At 47.3% G+C, this 19,426-nt stretch overlaps 1 protein-coding gene across 4 annotated transcripts in view; it reads left to right on the top strand.

Annotated features, from left to right (window-relative positions):
- The window catches only part of mthfsd (methenyltetrahydrofolate synthetase domain containing), a 69,340-nt gene extending 61,866 nt beyond the window's left edge, over positions 1-7,474 (top strand). For all 4 annotated transcript variants that reach the window (XM_038806292.1, XM_038806293.1, XM_038806294.1 and 1 more), the window contains 2 exons: positions 1,707-1,832; positions 5,243-7,474. In XM_038806292.1, the coding sequence (XP_038662220.1) occupies positions 1,707-1,832; positions 5,243-5,797 (681 nt within the window). In that variant the 3' untranslated portion in view covers positions 5,798-7,474. The remainder of the gene's footprint in view (positions 1-1,706; positions 1,833-5,242) is intronic.
- The last annotated feature ends 11,952 nt before the right edge of the window (positions 7,475-19,426 follow it).

The following is a 19,426-nucleotide window of genomic DNA, read 5'->3' as shown; positions in this document are numbered from 1 at the left end:
GGATCGACCTAGTCAACCTTCTCTTTTTAGCTCTGGTTTTATTGTCTAGCTTCTTGACTCTCCCAGGAGATTATGTGGCTTAGCTCAAGTGTACTTGGCTTTTGATGCAGACTCTGACACTTGTACCAACTGCTGATTTAAACACTTTTGTCTGAGGCAGCAGATGAAATGAAATGAAAAATGAAAATCGCTTATTGTCACGAGTAGGCTTCAATGAAGTTACTGTGAAAAGCCCCTAGTCGCCACATTCCGGCGCCTGTCCGGGGATGCTGATACGGGAATTGAACCGTGCTGCTGGCCTGCTTTAAAAGCCAGCGATTTAGCTCAGTGAGCTCAACCAGCCCCAGATGTTAGGGAAGGGTAGCAAAAATAGGAAGGCAGATTATTATGGGTGTAAATTGAGAGAGGTGGATACTCAGCGAGAACTTGGTATCCTTGTGCATCAGTCACTGAAAATAAGCGCGCAGGTAAAGCAGATGTAAAGAAGGCAAATGGCATGGTGGCCTTCATAACGAGAGGATTTGAGTATAGGAATAGAGGTGATTTACTGGAATAGTAAGGGCGACGGTGAGGCCAGACCTGCAGTATTGTGTGCTGTTTCAGTGTCCTTATCTGAGGAAGGATGTTCTTGCTATAGAGGGATTGCAGCGGAGGTTTACCAGGCTGATTCCTGGGATGGCGGGACTGTCACATGAGGAAAGACTAAGTCAGTTAGGATTATATTTATTGGAGTTCAGAAGAGTGAGAGGGGATCTCATAAAAACATACAAAATTCTAACGGGTTAGATCGGGTAGGTTCAGAAAGAATGTTCTCGATGGTGGGGGAGCCCAGAACTTGAGGATAAGGGGTAAACCTTTTAGGACTGAAGTGAGGAGAAATTTCTTCACCCAGAGAGTGGTGAAGCTGTGGAAGTCGCTACCACAGGAAGTAGTTGAGGCCAAAACGGTGTGTAATTTCAAGAAGGAATTAGATATAGCTCTTGGGGCTAAAGGGATCAAAGGATATGGGGGTGAAGGTAGGATCAGGGTATTGAACTTGATGATCAGTCATAATCATAATGAATGGTGGAGCAGGCTGGAAGGGCTGAATTGCCTCATCCTGCTTCTATTTTCTATGTTGTTATGTAAATAAAAATGCAGTGATCTTTCACGGTCCTGCCCGCACTGCTTTTCAGCTTTCAGACGGGGTGACTGATGGGTGTGACTGATGGAGGGGCTGGGGGCATCAGTGGGGTAGGGGTCGGGTCACCATCATACGTGTGTGCTGTGGGGGGAGGGTGATCCATTATCCCTATAGTTGGGGGGGGGGGGCGGGTATGATGCCCCTCCTGGACAGTGGTGGGGGGGGGGGGGGGGGGCAGGATTTGCATTGTGGAGGGGGGCACCATGCCAGACAGGATTGGGTCGCCCGCTCAAAATGGCGGTCCAATACTGGAATTTCGTTGGAACCCAGTGAGCTCTCCCCCATGCACAAATCAGCACAAATTAGCATGGTAAAGGGGAGAGACTCACATCCTGGGCCCCACTCCTGGCGCCAGCGGAGACCAGTAGCAATTCTCTGATAGCGGGAGCAGAATTTGGAATCCTGGCCAATATATTTTCCGCAGAATAAAACCTCCTGACTATTTGACTTTCTGGAGCAAAGACTATGAAGACAGTTCTAAGAGCTTTAATCAATGTTTATATATTTTTAAATATCCTTCCAGTTGCTTGACATCCCAGAAGAGCTCATGGACAACCACGATTTAACTGTAGATTACATCCTTACACCTACTCAAGTGATCAGAACAGAGTGCAAACGCTCCAAACCTCAAGGAATTATATGGTCAAAGGTTTGCAATCCTTTTTTGTTTAGTTGCTGAAAGCAAAAGTCCTATATTTTTGTTGAAATTCTTCTTTCTCGCATTTCCCACTTTTAGGTCTGCTTGAGACGCCTTCCATTCCCCACATACGTGTCCCTGTTCCAATCTGGCACTTTATAAACAAGAGAACAGAAGCTCTCATATTCATATTCATTCCCCCTTCACATTTTCCTGGCCCTTTCCAAGCACGGTAGCACAGTGGATAGCACTGTGGCTTCACAGCGCCAGGGTCCCAGGTTCGATTCCCCGCTGGGTCACTATCTGTGTGGAGTCTGCACGTTCTCCCCGTGTCTGCGTGGGTTTCCTCCGGGTGCTCCGGTTTGCTCCCACAGTCCAAAGAGGTGCAGGTTAGGTGGATTGGCAATGCTAAATTGCCTTTAGTGACCAAAAAAGGTTAGGAGGGGTTATTGGGTAATGGGGATAGGGTGGACGTGAGGGCTTAAGTGGGTCGGTGCAGACTCGATGGGCCGAATGGCCTCCTTCTGCACTGTATGTTCTATGTTTCCTATGTTTCCAATGGGGAAGTGGCTGACCCCCATCCTGCATCCCATGAAAGCACAGCTATGATCAGGAAACCATAGGGGAAAACATTGCGTGTGACTCCGGGAACTGCAGCATTGTAACATAATTGAAATCCCCGTTCTACACTTAGTTTTAATTCTATTTTGTGCAGTGAAAACCTCCTTATGATGTCCATAAGTCATCTGAATTGGGTTTTATGTCGGGACCCTGATGTTGGGGGTTAAATGGGAGTCCCGACCTACACTTTATGGGGAACAGTCACCAGGCAATAATTTTTGCTTGGTCTAGCCAATAAACAGCCAGAGGATGTGTTTGTCATCCAATGATGAAGGTGGGTGGGTCCTCAAAGCTTGAGGACCAACAGGAGGCCCTCCAGTATGGTAGGAGCTGCAGAGGTTCCATTGCGAGTTGTCCAGTCTTCTCAGACTTTTCAAAAGTGGCCGTAACTCCGGGGCCACCCTGTGGAGGAGGCACTCCTCCTCAAGGTGACACGCAGCTGCAGCCAGGTAGGTGGGAAGGGCTTCTACCCTGAAGCACTGGCTCCCTGGCCTGCCATCAAGATGCTGCCTCCAGGCAACAGGCCTCTTCTCCAGGCTGTGGGAGGCCCATCAGCTGACTGGAAAATTCCAGTTGACCTCTGATAATTGCCTTTGATAACCATTAACTCACCTTAATTGGCTAGCTATGGTCTATCGGCAGGTAGGCCTTTTGACCCTAACTGGAACACCAGCCAGAGGTACATATTTGCACGCCCATTTCCATAGCCCTATATATTATACCCTGGATATTTGGAGGTGATCTAAGATAAAGCATTTTGGGCATTCTCGCACAGCCTCTTAATCGTCGGCATGGTGGCAATGTGGTTAGCTGCTGCCTCACTGTGCCAGGGACCCGGGTTCGATTCCGGTTTTGGGTGGCTGTGTGGAGTTTGCACGTTCTCCCGTGTTTGCGTGGGTTTCCTCCGGGTGCTCCAGTTTCTTCCCACAGTCCAAAGATGTACAGGTTAGGTGGATTGGCCATGCTAAATTGCCCCTTAAAGTCGAAAGGTGTGTAGGTTAGGTGGGGGAGTGAGCCTCAGTCGGGTGCTCTTTCGAAGGGTCGGTGGTAGCTCGATGGGCTGATTGGCCTCCTTCTTCACTGTAGGAATTCTTTGGATTTTGTAAAAATAAGTTTAGAGTACGCAATTCTTTTTTCCAATTAAGGAGCAATTTAGCATGGCCAATCCACCTACCCTACACATCTTTTTTGGTTTGTGCGGGTGAAACCCACGCATACACTGGGAGAATGTGCAAACTCCACACGGATAGTGACCCAGGGCTGGGATCGAACCTCGGCGCTGTGAGGAAGCAGTGCTAACCACTGTGTCACCATGCCATCCTGGATTCAATAGATTGATGTGTGTCCGTGGCATAATGCTACCCATTAATTGGCACCATGTTGAGCTGGCTGGTGTCAAAAATGGAAGTGCCTTACTGGTACCTTTCCAGACGTTGGAAAGGGCAGCACAGTAGCATTGTGGATAGCACAATCGCTTCACAGCTCCAGAGTCCCAGGTTCGATTCCGGCTTGGGTCACTGTCTTTGCGGAGTCTGCACATCCTCCCCGTGTGTGCGTGGGTTTCCTCCGGGTGCTCCGGTTTCCTCCCACAGTTCAAAGATGTGCAAGTTAGGTGGATTGGACATGATAAATTGCCCTTAGTGTCCAAAATTGCCCATAGTGTTGGGTGGGGTTACTGGGTTATGGGGATAGGGTGGAGGTGTTAACCTTGGGTAGGGTGCTCTTTCCAGGAGCCGGTGCAGACTCGATGGGCCAAATGGCCTCCTTCTGCACTGTAAATTCTATGATCTAATACATGGCACAGCATCCGTGAAATAGAGTGCCTGATGCTGGCCCTGAGTGTGGGAAAGCCATCCTGTGCATTCTTTCACAAATGTCTTCCTCTCCAAGCTTAAAATAGGTAACGAATGTCGTGAACGCTACCAAACAATTGAATTGCCTCATCTGGACAAGATGTTTTGAGCAGTTGCAGTGACAGTTCCTCTTGTGGAACTTTGAAAAGATAGTACCGAGCTTCATAAGGGGCAATTTCTAATTGTTTTGTGAGCCCCTCCCCCACCCACCCTATCCACAGCAGAAACAGATAATGGAAAACAGCAATGAAGGACGGGAGGAGAACTCTGCTGCACCATGGTCTCCCCTGGCCCATCAGACACAACTATCAAATGAGCTTGTAAATGGGAGCGCTGCGTGTTCTGGCCAGAAAGAGTAGAAATGCTGTGGATCACAGGGTACCTGGTTGACAGGTTTCAGGTACAAATGGGAAGTACCATGCACTTTTGCTCATATCTACTAGGCAGTGAGCATCCTTACAAGCGATCCTTAAAGAGGCGGCTGGAGGCAGTTCCTGAAATAGTCTGCACATTTCCTTTACAAATTGCGCGGGAGAGGCTTTTTATTTCGTAGGGTCAGGAGGAGCAAGGTTTTTTTTTAGTTTGTTTCGTCGTCCCACAAAAGTACTGGAGGCTGTTGCTGGCTGACTCGCTCCCTTTCCCTTTCACTGTTAACTTGAAGCTATGCTCTCCCATCGAGCAGCTGGATTTCCCGTGCCGCCCCCCCAGTATGGTGAGGTTCTGGTGAGCACTCATTGAACCAGGTCAACAGCTTGTGCTTGTGCTGATGAAGCCCAAGCCTGACCACCCGATGCTGACCTTTGGCTGTTCCTCTGGCTTCTTGCCTGGTTTGGGCACAAATTAAAAATCACCTCCATTGTGTTTCAGACAAAAGCACACCTTGCTCACGTTCAGCATCCTTTAGTCATTACTTCAGCTCTCTGTTTCCCCCCCTCTTCTGTTGCCCAGGTGGATTCGGAGATGATGGAAAGAATGCCAATCCTTAAAAGCCTTCGCTTCAGGGAAAAGAAAGCGGGAAAGGACGTCACGCTGAGGGACGAGGGGCCCGCGGAGAAAAAAGAATTGCCGAGGTTGTCGCACTTCAGAAAGCCGCCATGGAAAGGTGGAAGCGCGACACAGATGAGGACGAATTCAACTGAAGTGACCAAAAGTAGTGATGCCAGTGAAGAACAAATAGAACCTGGGAGTAAAATGCGGCTTAATGCTTCAGTCAGAATGACTACAGTTTATATGGGCAACATACCTCACAGCCTGAGAGTGAGTGAATTGAAGAATATCTTGAGAGATCACAATGCACTTCCATTGCGTCTGAATTGGCAGGGTGCCCAACACCGGGCTTTTCTTGATTATAAGGATGAGGTAATTGCAGAAGAAGCTGTAACTTCCCTCGCTGGGCTAAGCATAAGTGGGAGTGTGATTAGAGTTGAACTTGCCAAGAGCCAGACAGGCAACAGATCTAGGAGTCAAACCACTGAAAACACGAGCAATCAACCACTCGTTTGATTGCAAACCGAAAACGTCAGCATTAAACTTCACGTCTCGTCAAATGTTTTCCAGTGTATTGGTCACATTGAGATGTGTAAGGTGCAATGGAGTCAAAGAACACACGTGCCTTTCACTAACAGTCCTCGGAATTAAAACTGCTGCCTTGCCTGAGCATTCAAACCTCTATTCGATGTGATGCAGATTCCCTGGTTACTGTGGGATCTCTCACAACACGTGGATGGAATTTTATGCCGAATGGGACTTTACGGATCGTAAAGGCCAACGGCCATGGAATTTTGAGCGGCTCGCCGCAGTTTACGGGCGACAACACTGGGAATAAAATTCCGCCCCGTGTCCAACATAACATGACTGCCTCGATGGCCGTTCCTGGCGTAGGGATTCTGTGTTCCCGTCGATAGCACACACCCCCATCCATGGGTTTCCCGGCAGTGTGGGATGGTTTCAATGGGAAATCCCATTGACAAGCGGCAGGAGCAGAGAATCCCGTCGCCAGCGAATGGCGTGGCCAAATTTTCACTCCTCGCTCAGCAGTGGCAGCGGGGCGGACGCACAACGGAGAACCCCGCCCCATATAAAACACCGCAACTGACTTTGTATTTCCTAATCGGCTTTACGGAAAACGTCACGTGGTCATTCATGGCTCTGTGCTCACAAGTTTGATTGACACACATATGAACATAAAAACCTCAATTTACTTTTTGTTCTGTATAATCCTTGTGTTAAATTCTCTCCCCTTCAGATTATTAACTTCATTAATTCCACAATGTCCATGTTTTTTGCCAGGAGAGTTTGTGAAATCCAGCGGCTTCACTGTTAACGGTCAAAACATGGTCCATCAGAACTTTATTGCAATAAGATTTGTTTCACATACATTTAAGCAGCCAAAAGGCTTGTAAATGACTAAATTGAGGGCTACGGACCATTCAGGAAGCCTAGTTTCTGAGGAAATGAACATCAGGAGAGACATGATGTAATCCTGGAAAGGAAGAGGGTCTTATTGGCTGATTCAGGGAAACAGTTGCGTAAATCTGATGCCAACATGTCAGGCAGTAAATCACACTTAAGAATGTGCATTGTGTCCATTACCATTAGTGGTGGATAGAGGTCAGAAAAAGTTTAATAACTGTGAGGAAAGAAAAAGTGTAAAGTGAGCGAGAGGACGTACAGTAAGAAAATGCCCAACGTAAGGCCATATTTCAAGTTGTTAATTATGTGCAAGAGCAATTAATATGTGATGTGGCCGATGGAATGAAAATGCAAATACTGGGACACTGGCTAAGAAAAAATTGAACAGATCCCCTTTTGGGTCAGGAATCTGCCACTTCTACATGGCCCGACCTTATCTTATGTGTGACTCCAGCGTACACTTCACATTTTGACTCGTAGTGCCCTGGAGTAACACATGCAGTCTTGAGAGCTTTACCCATAATTCTGAAAAATGGCACCTTCTGAATTGAAATGCACTGCAGAATGAAAAGGTCTGATTGTCTGGCAGGTTACTTTCTAGGATTGGAAATGTACTCCATAAGTGGAGAATGTTCTGCCATTTGTATTTTCACAGAGACCCTTTGTGTCCTGAAGCTAGTTATGCTTCAACGTGCTATATTTTATTCTGACTGGCTTGTGTAGCTCCGTTCATGATTAAACAGCAGATACACTGCTTAGCTTGGCATATTATGGCCTCTAAAGGTTGCAGTTCCATTTAAGCATCAAGATAATGCATTGGACAGTTTCGCCAAATGGGATGAAAATCAGGCAGCTTCTAAAACGGGCGACTAGTCTGGCCTGCCATGCAGTCACTCCAGGTGGTTTGGGGGCCTCACCCGAGCAAGTTAACCAATTGGTAATTGAGTTCCATTGCTAATTGAGCATTACCAATTCAATAAATCTTGTAATTTAGCATCACAAGAAGACAAGAAGTTGCCAGTTATGAGAGGAGGCACTAAAATGCCACACACCCTCTTGAATGAGCCATCAGCAGACAATAAGTCACTGTCACTGGACGATCGCTGGGGTGACTGTTTCTAACCTGCAGCGTCCCAGCTCCTTTCCTGAAATGATGTCTTGCCACTGGATTCAGGCCCAGATGGAATTGCAGATTGAGACCTCGGCAAGAATTCTCCGTCCATTCGCTGGCGGCAGGCATCTCTGGGTCCCGCTGGCAGCACCCCCCCCCCCCCCCCCCCCCACCACCACCACCCCCCACCCCCCACCACCACCACCCCCCACCACCCACCACCACCACCCCCCACCACCACCACCACCCCCCAGGGGTTTCCCAGCCGCGCGAGGTAGCTTCAATGGGAATTTCCATTGACAGCGGCAGGAGCGGAGATTCCCGCAGCCAGCGAACGCCGTGCTGCCTCCTGCCGCCAAGGAATACTGGGATGGGAGGTTAGAGAATCCTGACCCTCGTCTAAGCCACCCCTTGAGGCTGCTTAGCACCTAAAATATCTCCTTGACGCTGTTAGGTCCCTGCTACCCCTTTGTCAATTTGGCCAAATTCAGTGTAGATTCGGATTGTGTTGAAAAGGAGATTTGCACAATTATTTTTGGAAAAGAAGCAGAGGTTACTGAAGGGAGCGAGGAAAACGTTAACGCAAGTCAAATTGAGCAAAATGGCAGAGTTACCATTTAATTATCTGTCTGGTAACCAGCACAGGTACTGAATCTAAAACTTAAATGAACAAAATAGTAACACTAATTAAATGGCCATAATTAAATGTGGAAAACGTTTTCTATACCTTGTACAGAATAAGGTACATTCTGTAGCTTGTCAGAAAATATATCATCCATTATCCTCATTCATTGAGATGAATGCGACAATCGACAGAATCTGTCCTTATCAGAGACCTTTCTTTAAAACATCCATACTAATTTTGCTCCACATTTAGTACTGTCCATTTTACACCACTAGGGGGAAGCAACCGACAAGGAGATGCTTGCTGTTCTGATGAGGTTATTCTATATCTCTGAAGTCTTCAAGAAATTCTGCTTCTTTAAAGAAGATATATTTGTTGCATTTTGAAAGCTGCATTTGCAAAACAAGCTGAGTGTCCGACGTGAAAAATGTAATTGATCAGTCTGTTCATTCTGGTGGTGTTTTCCAGAATCCTGCAGATTCCAGGCAGGGTCAATGCTCATGTGGCAAAATAAGTCCAATAAGATTCATAAATGGTTAATTCAAGGAGAGCTTAGTTCAAGCTGCAGGATTCAAAGCTTACCCAGAATCTCCGGGTATTGATGTAGATTACGAATTCCCTTCTCGACATGGCGGAATTCGAGAGGATATTATCACCCTGCCATTAAACCTTTCTCTACTCAAACGCAACGAGCTGTATCTGAGCCTGCAGTTTCCACAGGGGTTTTCCTGATCTGCTGTTGTGACTTTGGCAGATGCCCCAGAGAAACAGTTTTAAAACGGTGGAGCTGAAGCTTAAATGCTCTGAACCGGGTTGTTGCTGACCCCCGCCCGCCCCCCCCCGGACCCCCACTGAAGTGAGGGCAGTAAATCGTGAAACCCCATGGAAATTCTCCACACTGGGGCAAAAGAAATTCAATACTGACAAATGAAGTGTTGCATATGAGAAGAAGTAATAATAATATGATGGCTCCAAACAGCAAAGCCTTAGGAAACGTCCCACACTCTGTGCTGCTAAGCCTGGTGGTTTTAACTGGCATGCGCCCAGGTAGAGGGAATGTAAATCCATACCAGGCAAACAGTCCTCGACCTGTGTGGATTGCTCAGTGCATTTTGTCGGTAGACACTTAATAGCGATGTCTTCTCACACGCTTCGTAAACCCAAGCGATTTTTAAAAAAAAATGAGTGACTTGGGATAAAGTGAAAGGGATAAATTTATCAGGGAGCATTTGAAAGTGACATTGGAGTGACATTCAATCAATCACTTTTAATGTCGATACAAGTGGAGTAGCACTTTAAAAGAATGCTGGGAGAGGTGGAATATCAATTTTTATAATTTCAGCTAAGGTTTTAGAATATACCAGTCAGACCACCTTTGGAGTACTTTAATGTGTTTCTGGTCACTCAATTAGAGACACTTGTTCTTTTTTTCTTTTTGTTTTCCAATTAAGGGGCAATTTAGCGTGGCCAATCCACCTACCCTGCACATCTGTTGGGTTGTGGGGGTGAGACCCAGCAAACAGGGAGGAGAATATTGCAAACTCCACATGGGACAGTGACCCGGGGCCGGGATCGAACCCGGGTCCTCGGCGCTGTGAGGCAGCAGTGCTGACCACTGTGCAATAAGCGACACTCGTGCACCGGAGAGGTTTAGGGAATGATGCAAATATAAAAGTTAAGATTACAGATCCCTAAATGTTAAAATCCAGAAAGAAAGGTAAGGTCATTGAGTCTGATAAGATTTTTTTTTTTAAAATTACATAAATAGGATGAATCTAACATGAGTTTGTCAATCATCCCATAGGAAGGCGAGGATGTAATTTAAATTTGAAATTGAGTGGAAACTAAATGAAAAAGGCAAAAGAATCCTTGCTCATAGTGTGAGCCTTGTTCCGAATGATCAACCGGGTAAGGAGGGAACGAGAATTGCTTGTGGTGATCCTGAAGCTTTGGTTGTTGGTCTGAGAACCAACAAGGTCTACTTACTCACCTCCCAGGATTCCTCCCCCAGTTTCAAAAACCTTACCCCCTTTATGTGTTTTCCACAAAGCCTCTTTGTCATTGATGTCGCTTGCCATTCAGTTTGATTTTCAGATTATCCCTGACTCTGACCTAACTCCAGACTCACTGTCACTTAACTGTCAGAATACAGTACTTACAGTTACGAACAGGCTGTACAGTCTGAAAGGAGGAGGTTTGCGGGATATTGCCAGCAAAGCTTAACGTTTCAGTCAGTATCGTTTTTTTTAATATGGTGAAAGCGTATGGGTTGCTATTTTGAACCAATGTGTTTGGAAACACTTTGGACATTTTTACATTGCTTAGATACACGCAACTTATTCTGTTACTCCAATAATTCATTGCTGGATTTCGAACAGTACGTCTAAAAGAAGTATTAGTTGTTGAAATCTATTAATTTACTACGTCTGGACATTCATAATCTGGGATGTCACCATAAAATTTGAGGAATGAGCCGCAGGACTCTCAGGATCGGAACGAGAAAAGTCAAGTGAGCCTGTACTTCAGAAGGTAAATCCGAACCGAAATACTAAGCCTAGCTTTACTTGTCCTTGTGCGAAAGGTAAGTACCACATGGCATTATTTAGACTTTCTTTTCCTTAACTGACCTCTCCCAACAGGTTTCATGATTTTTGGGTGGGCTGTGGTCTGTTATTATACATTGTGATACGCCGGGCAATTGTTTGGGGCAGCCTGGGTGGACCTGTTCGTCAACATTCATGTATTCTCTTACAGATGCAGAGTAATTGGCTGCACATTTTTCCATAAAACTTACACTTAAGCAAACTAGGATTCAGTGAAAAAACGTGAGGAAAGATCAGCCAATCCACTCACAGGAAACTCCAGATGAGGCTCTCCCAATCACATTGCTCGCCACTCTGTACCAAACATAAAGGTTGAGAAATTGGGATTGTTTTGGTTGCGGATCTTGTGTGCTTCAAGAGCCCAAAGTGATGCCTGCGGGTCAAGGCTTGAGTTTCAATGCTCCAGCTATTGCCCTTTGTTTATTTGTTCAAATTTGTCTTCTGAACTTTGCGCAGCTGGACATTCAGCAGCAGGAAGGGCCTCTATCATCGGCCAAGTATTGCTTGGTCGCCAGTTGATTTCTTCTGATCATTGCTGCAAATCCACAAATGTTTGGTACTCTCTATATCGTCAAATCTACAGGGAGTGGTGTGGCAGGCACTGAAGTTTTTGTTGATTTCAAGACTTCTGCACAGACCTAGTAGCCATTGCCTCCTGGAATGCAGCATGATGTGGATATTGAGCCAAGGCACACACAGAGCAGGGCAATCTGCTGGAAGTGGAAGTGGGAGTTTGGGTGGGGGAGGCAGGAGGATTCCCAGTAGGAGGCCATATCCACCCTGTGTGTGTTCAGGGAGTAATTTTTTCCACTTGAACCTCAACCAGGGCCAAGGTGTGATGTCCCCTTCACAAGGGATGTGTTTCCACTCTAATCTGCCACTAGCTGAAGTTGCAAGTGTAACCTCAGAATCAGTGTGACGATAATGTCGAACCTCTGGCCACAATGAACCTCCCCTTTCAGTGGCACAGGTTCGTTTTAAGCAGGTCAGGCTAATTTGAATTGGTCACACAATATTGGCCACCAGCTGATGCATTCAGTCAAATGTTTTGTGCTGGCTGGACACTGAAATCATTGAAATGAACAGGCAGCATTGAGGTTGGTATATTTTTTGCATTGGCCAAATTGCGTGTCACGATCTCCACACTTACTTTCAGGTGCCAATGAAATTAACCCCTAAAGGGTTTGCTGGTGTGATGACTTCAGGTTTTGGCAGCACCAGTGGTCTTTGTTGCTGTTTGGTGTTGAATATATCCACTGTAACCTTCGTGGAAAACACTTTAAGTTAATGCTGCTTTCTTTAGACATCCATTTTAGAATCCAGATATTTGCATGAGTGCAAAACATGTGATGCTCTATCAGTAACTTCACTCTTGAGATTCATTTATTTTGGCGTCCTGTCAAGTTTTGGATACTGGCACACAGATTATGCATGCAGCGGTTCTGTAAGTGTACAGTTTAAATATTGTGAGGCCAGCAGGAGTGTTTTGCGAGTCTTATTCCGTTGATTCAATCTGTGAGCTCGACACTTCCTACTGCCAGTTCCTTTTTGCGGGGAGCAATTGTCATGAATTTCATGAACTAGGTTTGCAGTGAAACCGGTTTTCAAATCTACATTGATTTTTTATTTCTTGCTTACGAGGGCGGCGGTGGTGGCAGAGTAGTTAGCACTGCTGCCTCACAGTTTCACAGACCCGGGTTCAATTCCAGCCTTGGGTGACTGTGTGGAGGTTGCACTTTCTCCCAGAGTCTGCGTGGGTTTCCTCCTGCTGCTCCAGTTTCCTCCCACAGTCCAAAGATTTGCAGGTTTGGTGAATTGGCCATGATAAATTGCCCCTAAGTGTCCAAACGATATGCAGGTCAGTTGGGGTTATGGGGACAGGGTGGGGGGAGTGGGCCTAGGTAGAGGGTTCTTTCGGAGGGTCGGTGCTGACTGGACGGGCCGAATGACCTTCTGCACTGTCGCAATTCTATGGTTCTAAGGGTATATCTAAAGTACAATCAATAAACAAATCCTTAGACTGAACAAACTTTCTCATACAAAATTGTTCATCTCATTGTCAGTATTGTTGAAATGAAAATGAAAATCGCTTATTGTCATGAGTAGGCTTCAAATGAAGTTACTGTGAAAAGCCCCTAGTCGCCACATTCCGGCGCCTGTTTGGGGAGGCTGTTACGGGAATCGAGCCGTGCTGCTGGCCTGCTTGGTCTGCTTTCAAAGCCAGCGATTTAGCCCTGTGCTAAACAGCCCCTATGCATTCTATGCATGTTCCATTCCTATTTGACTTTAACAGTCAAGAGCCATTAATATTGTGAACAAACAAGAATGATGTTTCCTATGCTTATTGAAGCTTATTCTAATGGGTATGCTGAAAATGCATTTATCGAAATATGAAAGTGAAGTATCTGAAGCAGTAGTTGCCTGAACCCTGTACATTGGGTTAATCTTCTTCACTTCTCTGCTTCAAAGCTATGGGCCGGGATTCTCCGAGCCTGAGCCGGCTGAGTTCCCGCCGGCGTGGTTCTAACATGGTTCCACCCCGCGGGAACTCGGGCCCGCGGCCACGATAGCCGTCCTGGTGGGGGGGGGGGTGGGGCGTCGGACTCCGGGGGGGCCTTCATGATGGACAGGCCTGCGATTGGGGGACACCGATCGGCGATCGCGCGTGATCTGGCGGGGGGCGCCTACCTTCTTCCACTCCGGCGCGGACATTCGCGGACTGGCGGCTAGCAGTGCAGGGCCGCGTATCGGCGCCGGCATTGGGTGGAGCGCTCCAGCGCTGTCCTGGCCCCCTGTCGGCCACGGAATCGCTGGACCAGGAGACCCATTAATGCCGGCGTGAAACATGCCGGTGTTTACACCAGCGTCAACACTTAACCGCCGTATTACAGAATCCCGGCCATGGTTTGGTGATTATTCACCAGATCATAGCAAAATGCAATGGGTTGGGTGAGGAGTCAAGTCCTGAACCTGCATCATCCCTGGAATGGGAGTCAAACCCCTTGGTATTGACTATAACTTGATCCACGCACTAGGCGTCTGGCCATTCAATCTAAGTATGCCCGCTCCTCCTCAGCCCCAATTGGGTCAAACTGTCAATATAAAAGAAAGTACACACAAGGGTTGCAAACCTGAAACAGAATGAGAAACTCGGGAAGCAGGAGCAAGAACTACAGCTGGGATCTACAAGATGGGAGGCAATGGAGCCAGGGCCACGTCAAAGCAAGAAAACAGACTCCAGGTTCTGGAGCAGGAGCAAGAGTTTAAAAGGAAAAGCACCATCAAGAGTAACACACTTTGAAGCGAGCTCTGGAAGAAAATAAAAAGAATCAATAACGATCATCCATTCCACATATTAAATTGCAAGCTTGGTGAATGTAATGACTCATCTTTCCTTCTAAGCTGACACCAATCACCCCTCGACCATTTAAAAAAAAAATCTTGCTAATGGCTAAAATAATAGAGAGCGGAAGAAAATTCTGTCATTATTTCTTTATCTTCATTTTTAAAAATTAAATCCACAATAAGTTTGTAAATTGCATGTGCTGGACCGGGGAGATCTGGGACTGGGGAGATCATCTTCGGCGGTCACTCACTAACTAATTTGATTGACCACCGAAGAAACTCCGTGTTACCAGTCATGGGTTTTGTGGGTTCTTGCATGGCTGACGAGCCTGAGCCGGGAGCCGTCTTCGACTACAGGTGTTTCCAGGTGGTGGGATCTGTCCTTGGGCTCTGGATCGCTGGTATTCCTTTCTCCGGCTCCTTTTCCGGGTCTCCTCTTGCCGCTGGGCGTCCTCGGAGAATTGTGTCCATTCAGTCAGGAGGGGCGGGATACTCCGTTATCCGCCGGGCGGGCCTTACCGGTGCCAGAGAGTGGCATGAAACACTGTGGCGTTGGGCCACCCGGAAGTTGCGGAATCTCCCGCCATGCCAACCGGTGCCGAAGGGCCTCCGCCGGCCGGCACGAGTTGGCGCATGCGTAGGAGCACCAGCGTGTTCCCAGAACCGCTGCCGTGATTCCTGCGCATGCGCAGTGAGTTTCTTCTCCGTGCCGGCCATGGCGGACTGTTACAGCAGCTGGCGCGAATGGAAAGAGTGCCTCCACGCCACAGGCCCGCCCACAGATCGGTGGGCCCCAGTCGCGGGCCAGGCTACCGTGGCCCCCCTCCCCCCGGTGCCCCACCCGAGGACTCCGCAGGCCGCCCGCAGAGCCAGGTCCCGCCCATAAAAACCGTGTGTAATTTACGCCGGCGGGACAGGCCGAAAGGGAGCGGCCACTCGGCCCATCATGGAGCGGAGAATCGCCGGGGGGGGCGCTGCCAACGGCCCTCGACTGGCGCCGCGCGATTCCCGCCCCGCCAAAAAAACGGCACCGGAGAATTCAGCAGCCGCCGTCGGGGCGGTGCGACGAGATTCACGCCCCCCCTCCCCCCCGGGCGATTCTCCGGCCCGGCGGGGGATCGGAGAATCCCGCCCAAGGTTCCTCCAAGTAGGTGTGTTCACCAACGGAGGGAAGTTTAGCTGATGTGTGGCTTAGGTGAACAAATCATGGGCGGAATTCTCCAGTAATGGGGGTATGGCCCCACACCCGCGGAAATGTGCGCGCAAATCACTCTGGACTTACCTGGAGTAGGTCCAGGGTGGTTCTGCGAATTCCAGAGGGCTACCAGGGCCCCAGAGTGCTCCTCACAGCCCCGACTGCCGATTCAGGGCCCTGCACTTCCGGTCGGGTGTCCAGGCATATGCACGGCGGAGACCTCGGTCGGCTGTGCACCCAGATAGGCACCCCCAGATCGCGCGGTCCCGCTGATCGGTGGCCCCCAATCGGAACCCTGGCCATCCTGGACACTGCCCCCAGCGACGGATCCCCCTGCCCCCCACCAGAGCGGCCGTGGACTGTGTCCGCAACCATTGCACCGAGTGCCTGCCGGGTGGAACCATGAGAGAACCACGCCGGCGGGAACTTGGCCAGTTGACTTCGGAGAATCGGCACGGGGTCCTTTTTCTTTTTTTTTTTTAAATTTAGATTAGCCAATTATTTTTTCCAATTAAGGGGCAATTTAGCGTGGCCAATCCACCTACTCTGCACATTTTTGGGTTGTGGGGGCGAAACCCACGCAGACACGGGGAGAATGTGCAAACTCCACACGGACAGTGACCGGGATCGAACCTGGGACCTCAGCGCCGTGAGGCGGTTGTGCTAACCACTAGGCCACCGTGCTGCCCTCGGGGTCCTTTTTCAATGGCCCCTGACTAGCACCACGTCGACCGCACACGCCCGGACAATCACGGGAGCGGCGTCGGACCGCCGGTTTGATGCCCATTCTTCGCCCCCGCCCGAGCGTGATTCAGGCATTGAGGCTCAGAGAATCCCGCCCCATATATCTGGAAACTGATGGCTGGAAAAAGGGGGAAAAAATTCTACAGATAGGAATTTTGTCCCAACTTAGTTGAAATAAATAAGTAGAACTTCAACAACCAAGACTGCCTTTGCATCTAGGAGGTGAGTTCTAATTCGCACATATTTGTAATGATTTAAGCATATTCCAAATAATAAATTCTTTCTTCTGATTTCCAGGAAGCGAATATTCTCTTCTCCGTGCCATTGTTAAATAATTTTAAAGTATTGCCTTGATTTGCAGGTATGGTTGTGTACAAAAAAATTATGGTGGATTTTGTTCATTTTCTAAATAAATGTCTATTTATCTTTCACACTTGCAATCATCTTTTAACCACAGATGGTTATTCTACCATCTGAAATTATTGTCATGAATTATATTGTTAACCCCGTCCTGCAGAATATGGCTAGAAATTTAAAATGATACCATGTGGCTTTACTTTTGGAAAAGTTCAGAGTTTGAGGTTATCCATTTATTATCTCATTTTTTTAAGGAAGGAAAAACCTATTCAGTATTTTCAAATCCCTGGGCAGCCGCGGTTAGCACTTATGCCACATGGCAACGAAGACCCGGGTTCGACCCCAGCCCTGGGTCACTGTCTGTGTGGAGTTTGCACATTCTACTCGTGTCTGCATGGGTCTCACCCCCACAACCCAATGTTGTGCAGGGTGGGTGGATTGGCCGTGCTAAATTGCCCCTTAATTGGGGGAACATAATTGGATACTCTAAATTTATTTTTTTTGAAAAGCGAATTTACAAATCCCAGTAAAAATCAGTCACACTGACGCCAGTAATAATGGAGTTCCATTTTAGGGAATACAAGACCAGTTCGGACAATTTTTACTGGTATCCTTCACTTACAAGTGTGACTGTTTTTGCCTCTAGGCATCCAGCTTCATTCAAAAACAGAGCAAAAAAGGCACTCGTAAAGCTCTCAGACTTTCTTTTTGTGTCTTTCTACCCTGTTTCCGGGCCTTGCAACATCCGCAGAGTAAATTATGCAGATCCTTTGCCTGAACTGCAGACTGGAAGATAACCTCCGTCATAGATCTGAGCAAAAGTGGAAAGGGAAGGGAGGGTTAGCAGGTGAAAGTCAAAGTTGTGTATGTGAATCACTATCAGAAGAGAGAGCAGTTAGTGTGTTTAATGGCCTGTGAATGAGTTTCTGCAAAGGCTTCAAAGTAGTGAAAAAGTGTTGGATGACATATAAAGTTCATCCCAGTCAAGCAGCCAAAAGGCATTTGAAAGCCAAATGGATAGTAAAACCGTTGAGTCATGTAGTGATACATAACTACTGTATTGCCAGTGCCTGCTGGAGGAATTTCTGATCCACCTCCCTCCAATCTCAGTTACCACTTTGACCTTCATAGATTCCAAAGCCCTCTGCGTGTTTGAACTGCAATGGCAGCTATTTCTGGTGAAGTTTGAAGCCAAGCACTGCAAGGTATGGGATTTCCTGGCATTGTGCAGAGAGGAATGGGAAGTCTCTTCCCCGCAATGCTCAACCCAGGCGAGCTATGGGAACAGAGACCAGTGCAATGCAATCGGACTCAGATAAAGGGGAAAATGCTGGACAGCTGAAATAAAGGCAGAACATGCTAGAAATTCACAGCAGGTCAGTTACACCATGTAGGAAATTGATCAGTCACGGTATTTCAGGAGTGTACCTTCAACGTAACTCATGTAGATAGTTAACTGGAGCGAAATCTAACAGAGACTGAACAAGAGCTCTTCTTTTGCTCAAAGGTACGCTTTACTGTTTATTGTTTGACGCTATTTTGTAAAATCTGTTGGTGTGAGTTGTGATTAAAGTAAGTTGCACTAATCTGACTGACACTCAGAAGCATTATTGTGTCCATGAACACCAGTCTGCCATTTCATTATTGGATACAATGCCATTGAATCCCTACAGTGCAGAAGGAGGCCATTCGGCCCATCGAGTCTGCATTGACCCTCAGAAAGAGAACTCTACCTAGGCCCATTCCCCGTGTCCAATCCAGGTGACGACACCTAATTTGCACATCTTTGGACACCAAGGGGAATTTTTACATGGCCAATCCACGTAACCTGCACATCTTTGGAGGAAACCCACGCAGACGCGAGGAGAACACGCAAACTCCACAGTCACCCAAGGCCAAAATTGAACCGGGTACTGTGAGGCAGCAGTGTGCCACCATGTCTGAAAGCAAAAGTCACCATATTCGCAAATGGCCATGTTCTTCTCTCCCTTTTGATTGAGAGCTGATTGGTGGTGATTTAATCAAAGGGTCACCACACCTCAGGTGAGGAGCAAGGTTGAGAAGGCGGAGCCTTCATGGATCACCTCAGCCGGTACGGGATTTGAAGCAATGCTGTTGGCGTCGTTCCGTATCACAAACTAGCCGACCAGCTAACTGACCCCCAAGTATTGTGGAAATGTTAATTTGTTAGTTAATTATTTATCCTTGAGTCAAAGATCTTGCAATGTGCTGCCAATTTAAATACGTTTTGCATTACACGACTGTTCTTGAAGCTTTCCTACTTGCCCATTTGCCTCCTTTCTCTTTCCTCTGCATAGCAACACTTTGAAAATTCCTGCATTGTTGTGCTGTTCCCGATATAAATTCCTGATTGCACCAAAGTGACCAAACCCCCTTTTGGCTTGACCTCCATGATAACCATTAGCTCTGTGACACTTGGCACACCTTGACCATTGTGCAAAGAGCAGATTTGTTAATGAGAGATCAGGAAGATTTGTGAGTGGACTGTAACTGACAGAGCCTAAAAGGAGGCCCAACCAAAGGAAAAGGTTCCCGTTGTTTTATATTATGACTGCAAAACATGCTTTCCCCACTATCCATGAACATTCTCCGAACCAAACATTTTGCTGATTGTTAATATTTCAAAGATTCAACTCGATTGTTTTTTTTATAAAACTAAGCTATTTGTAATAAAGAGTAAAAATTACTTTAAAAATTGACTCTGATCAAGGAGATCGGA

This window comes from Scyliorhinus canicula, chromosome 9 (genome assembly GCF_902713615.1).
Source record: "Scyliorhinus canicula chromosome 9, sScyCan1.1, whole genome shotgun sequence".
NCBI classification, from domain to species: Eukaryota; Metazoa; Chordata; class Chondrichthyes; order Carcharhiniformes; family Scyliorhinidae; genus Scyliorhinus; species Scyliorhinus canicula.
This window is presented reverse-complemented; position numbering and strand designations above follow the sequence as displayed.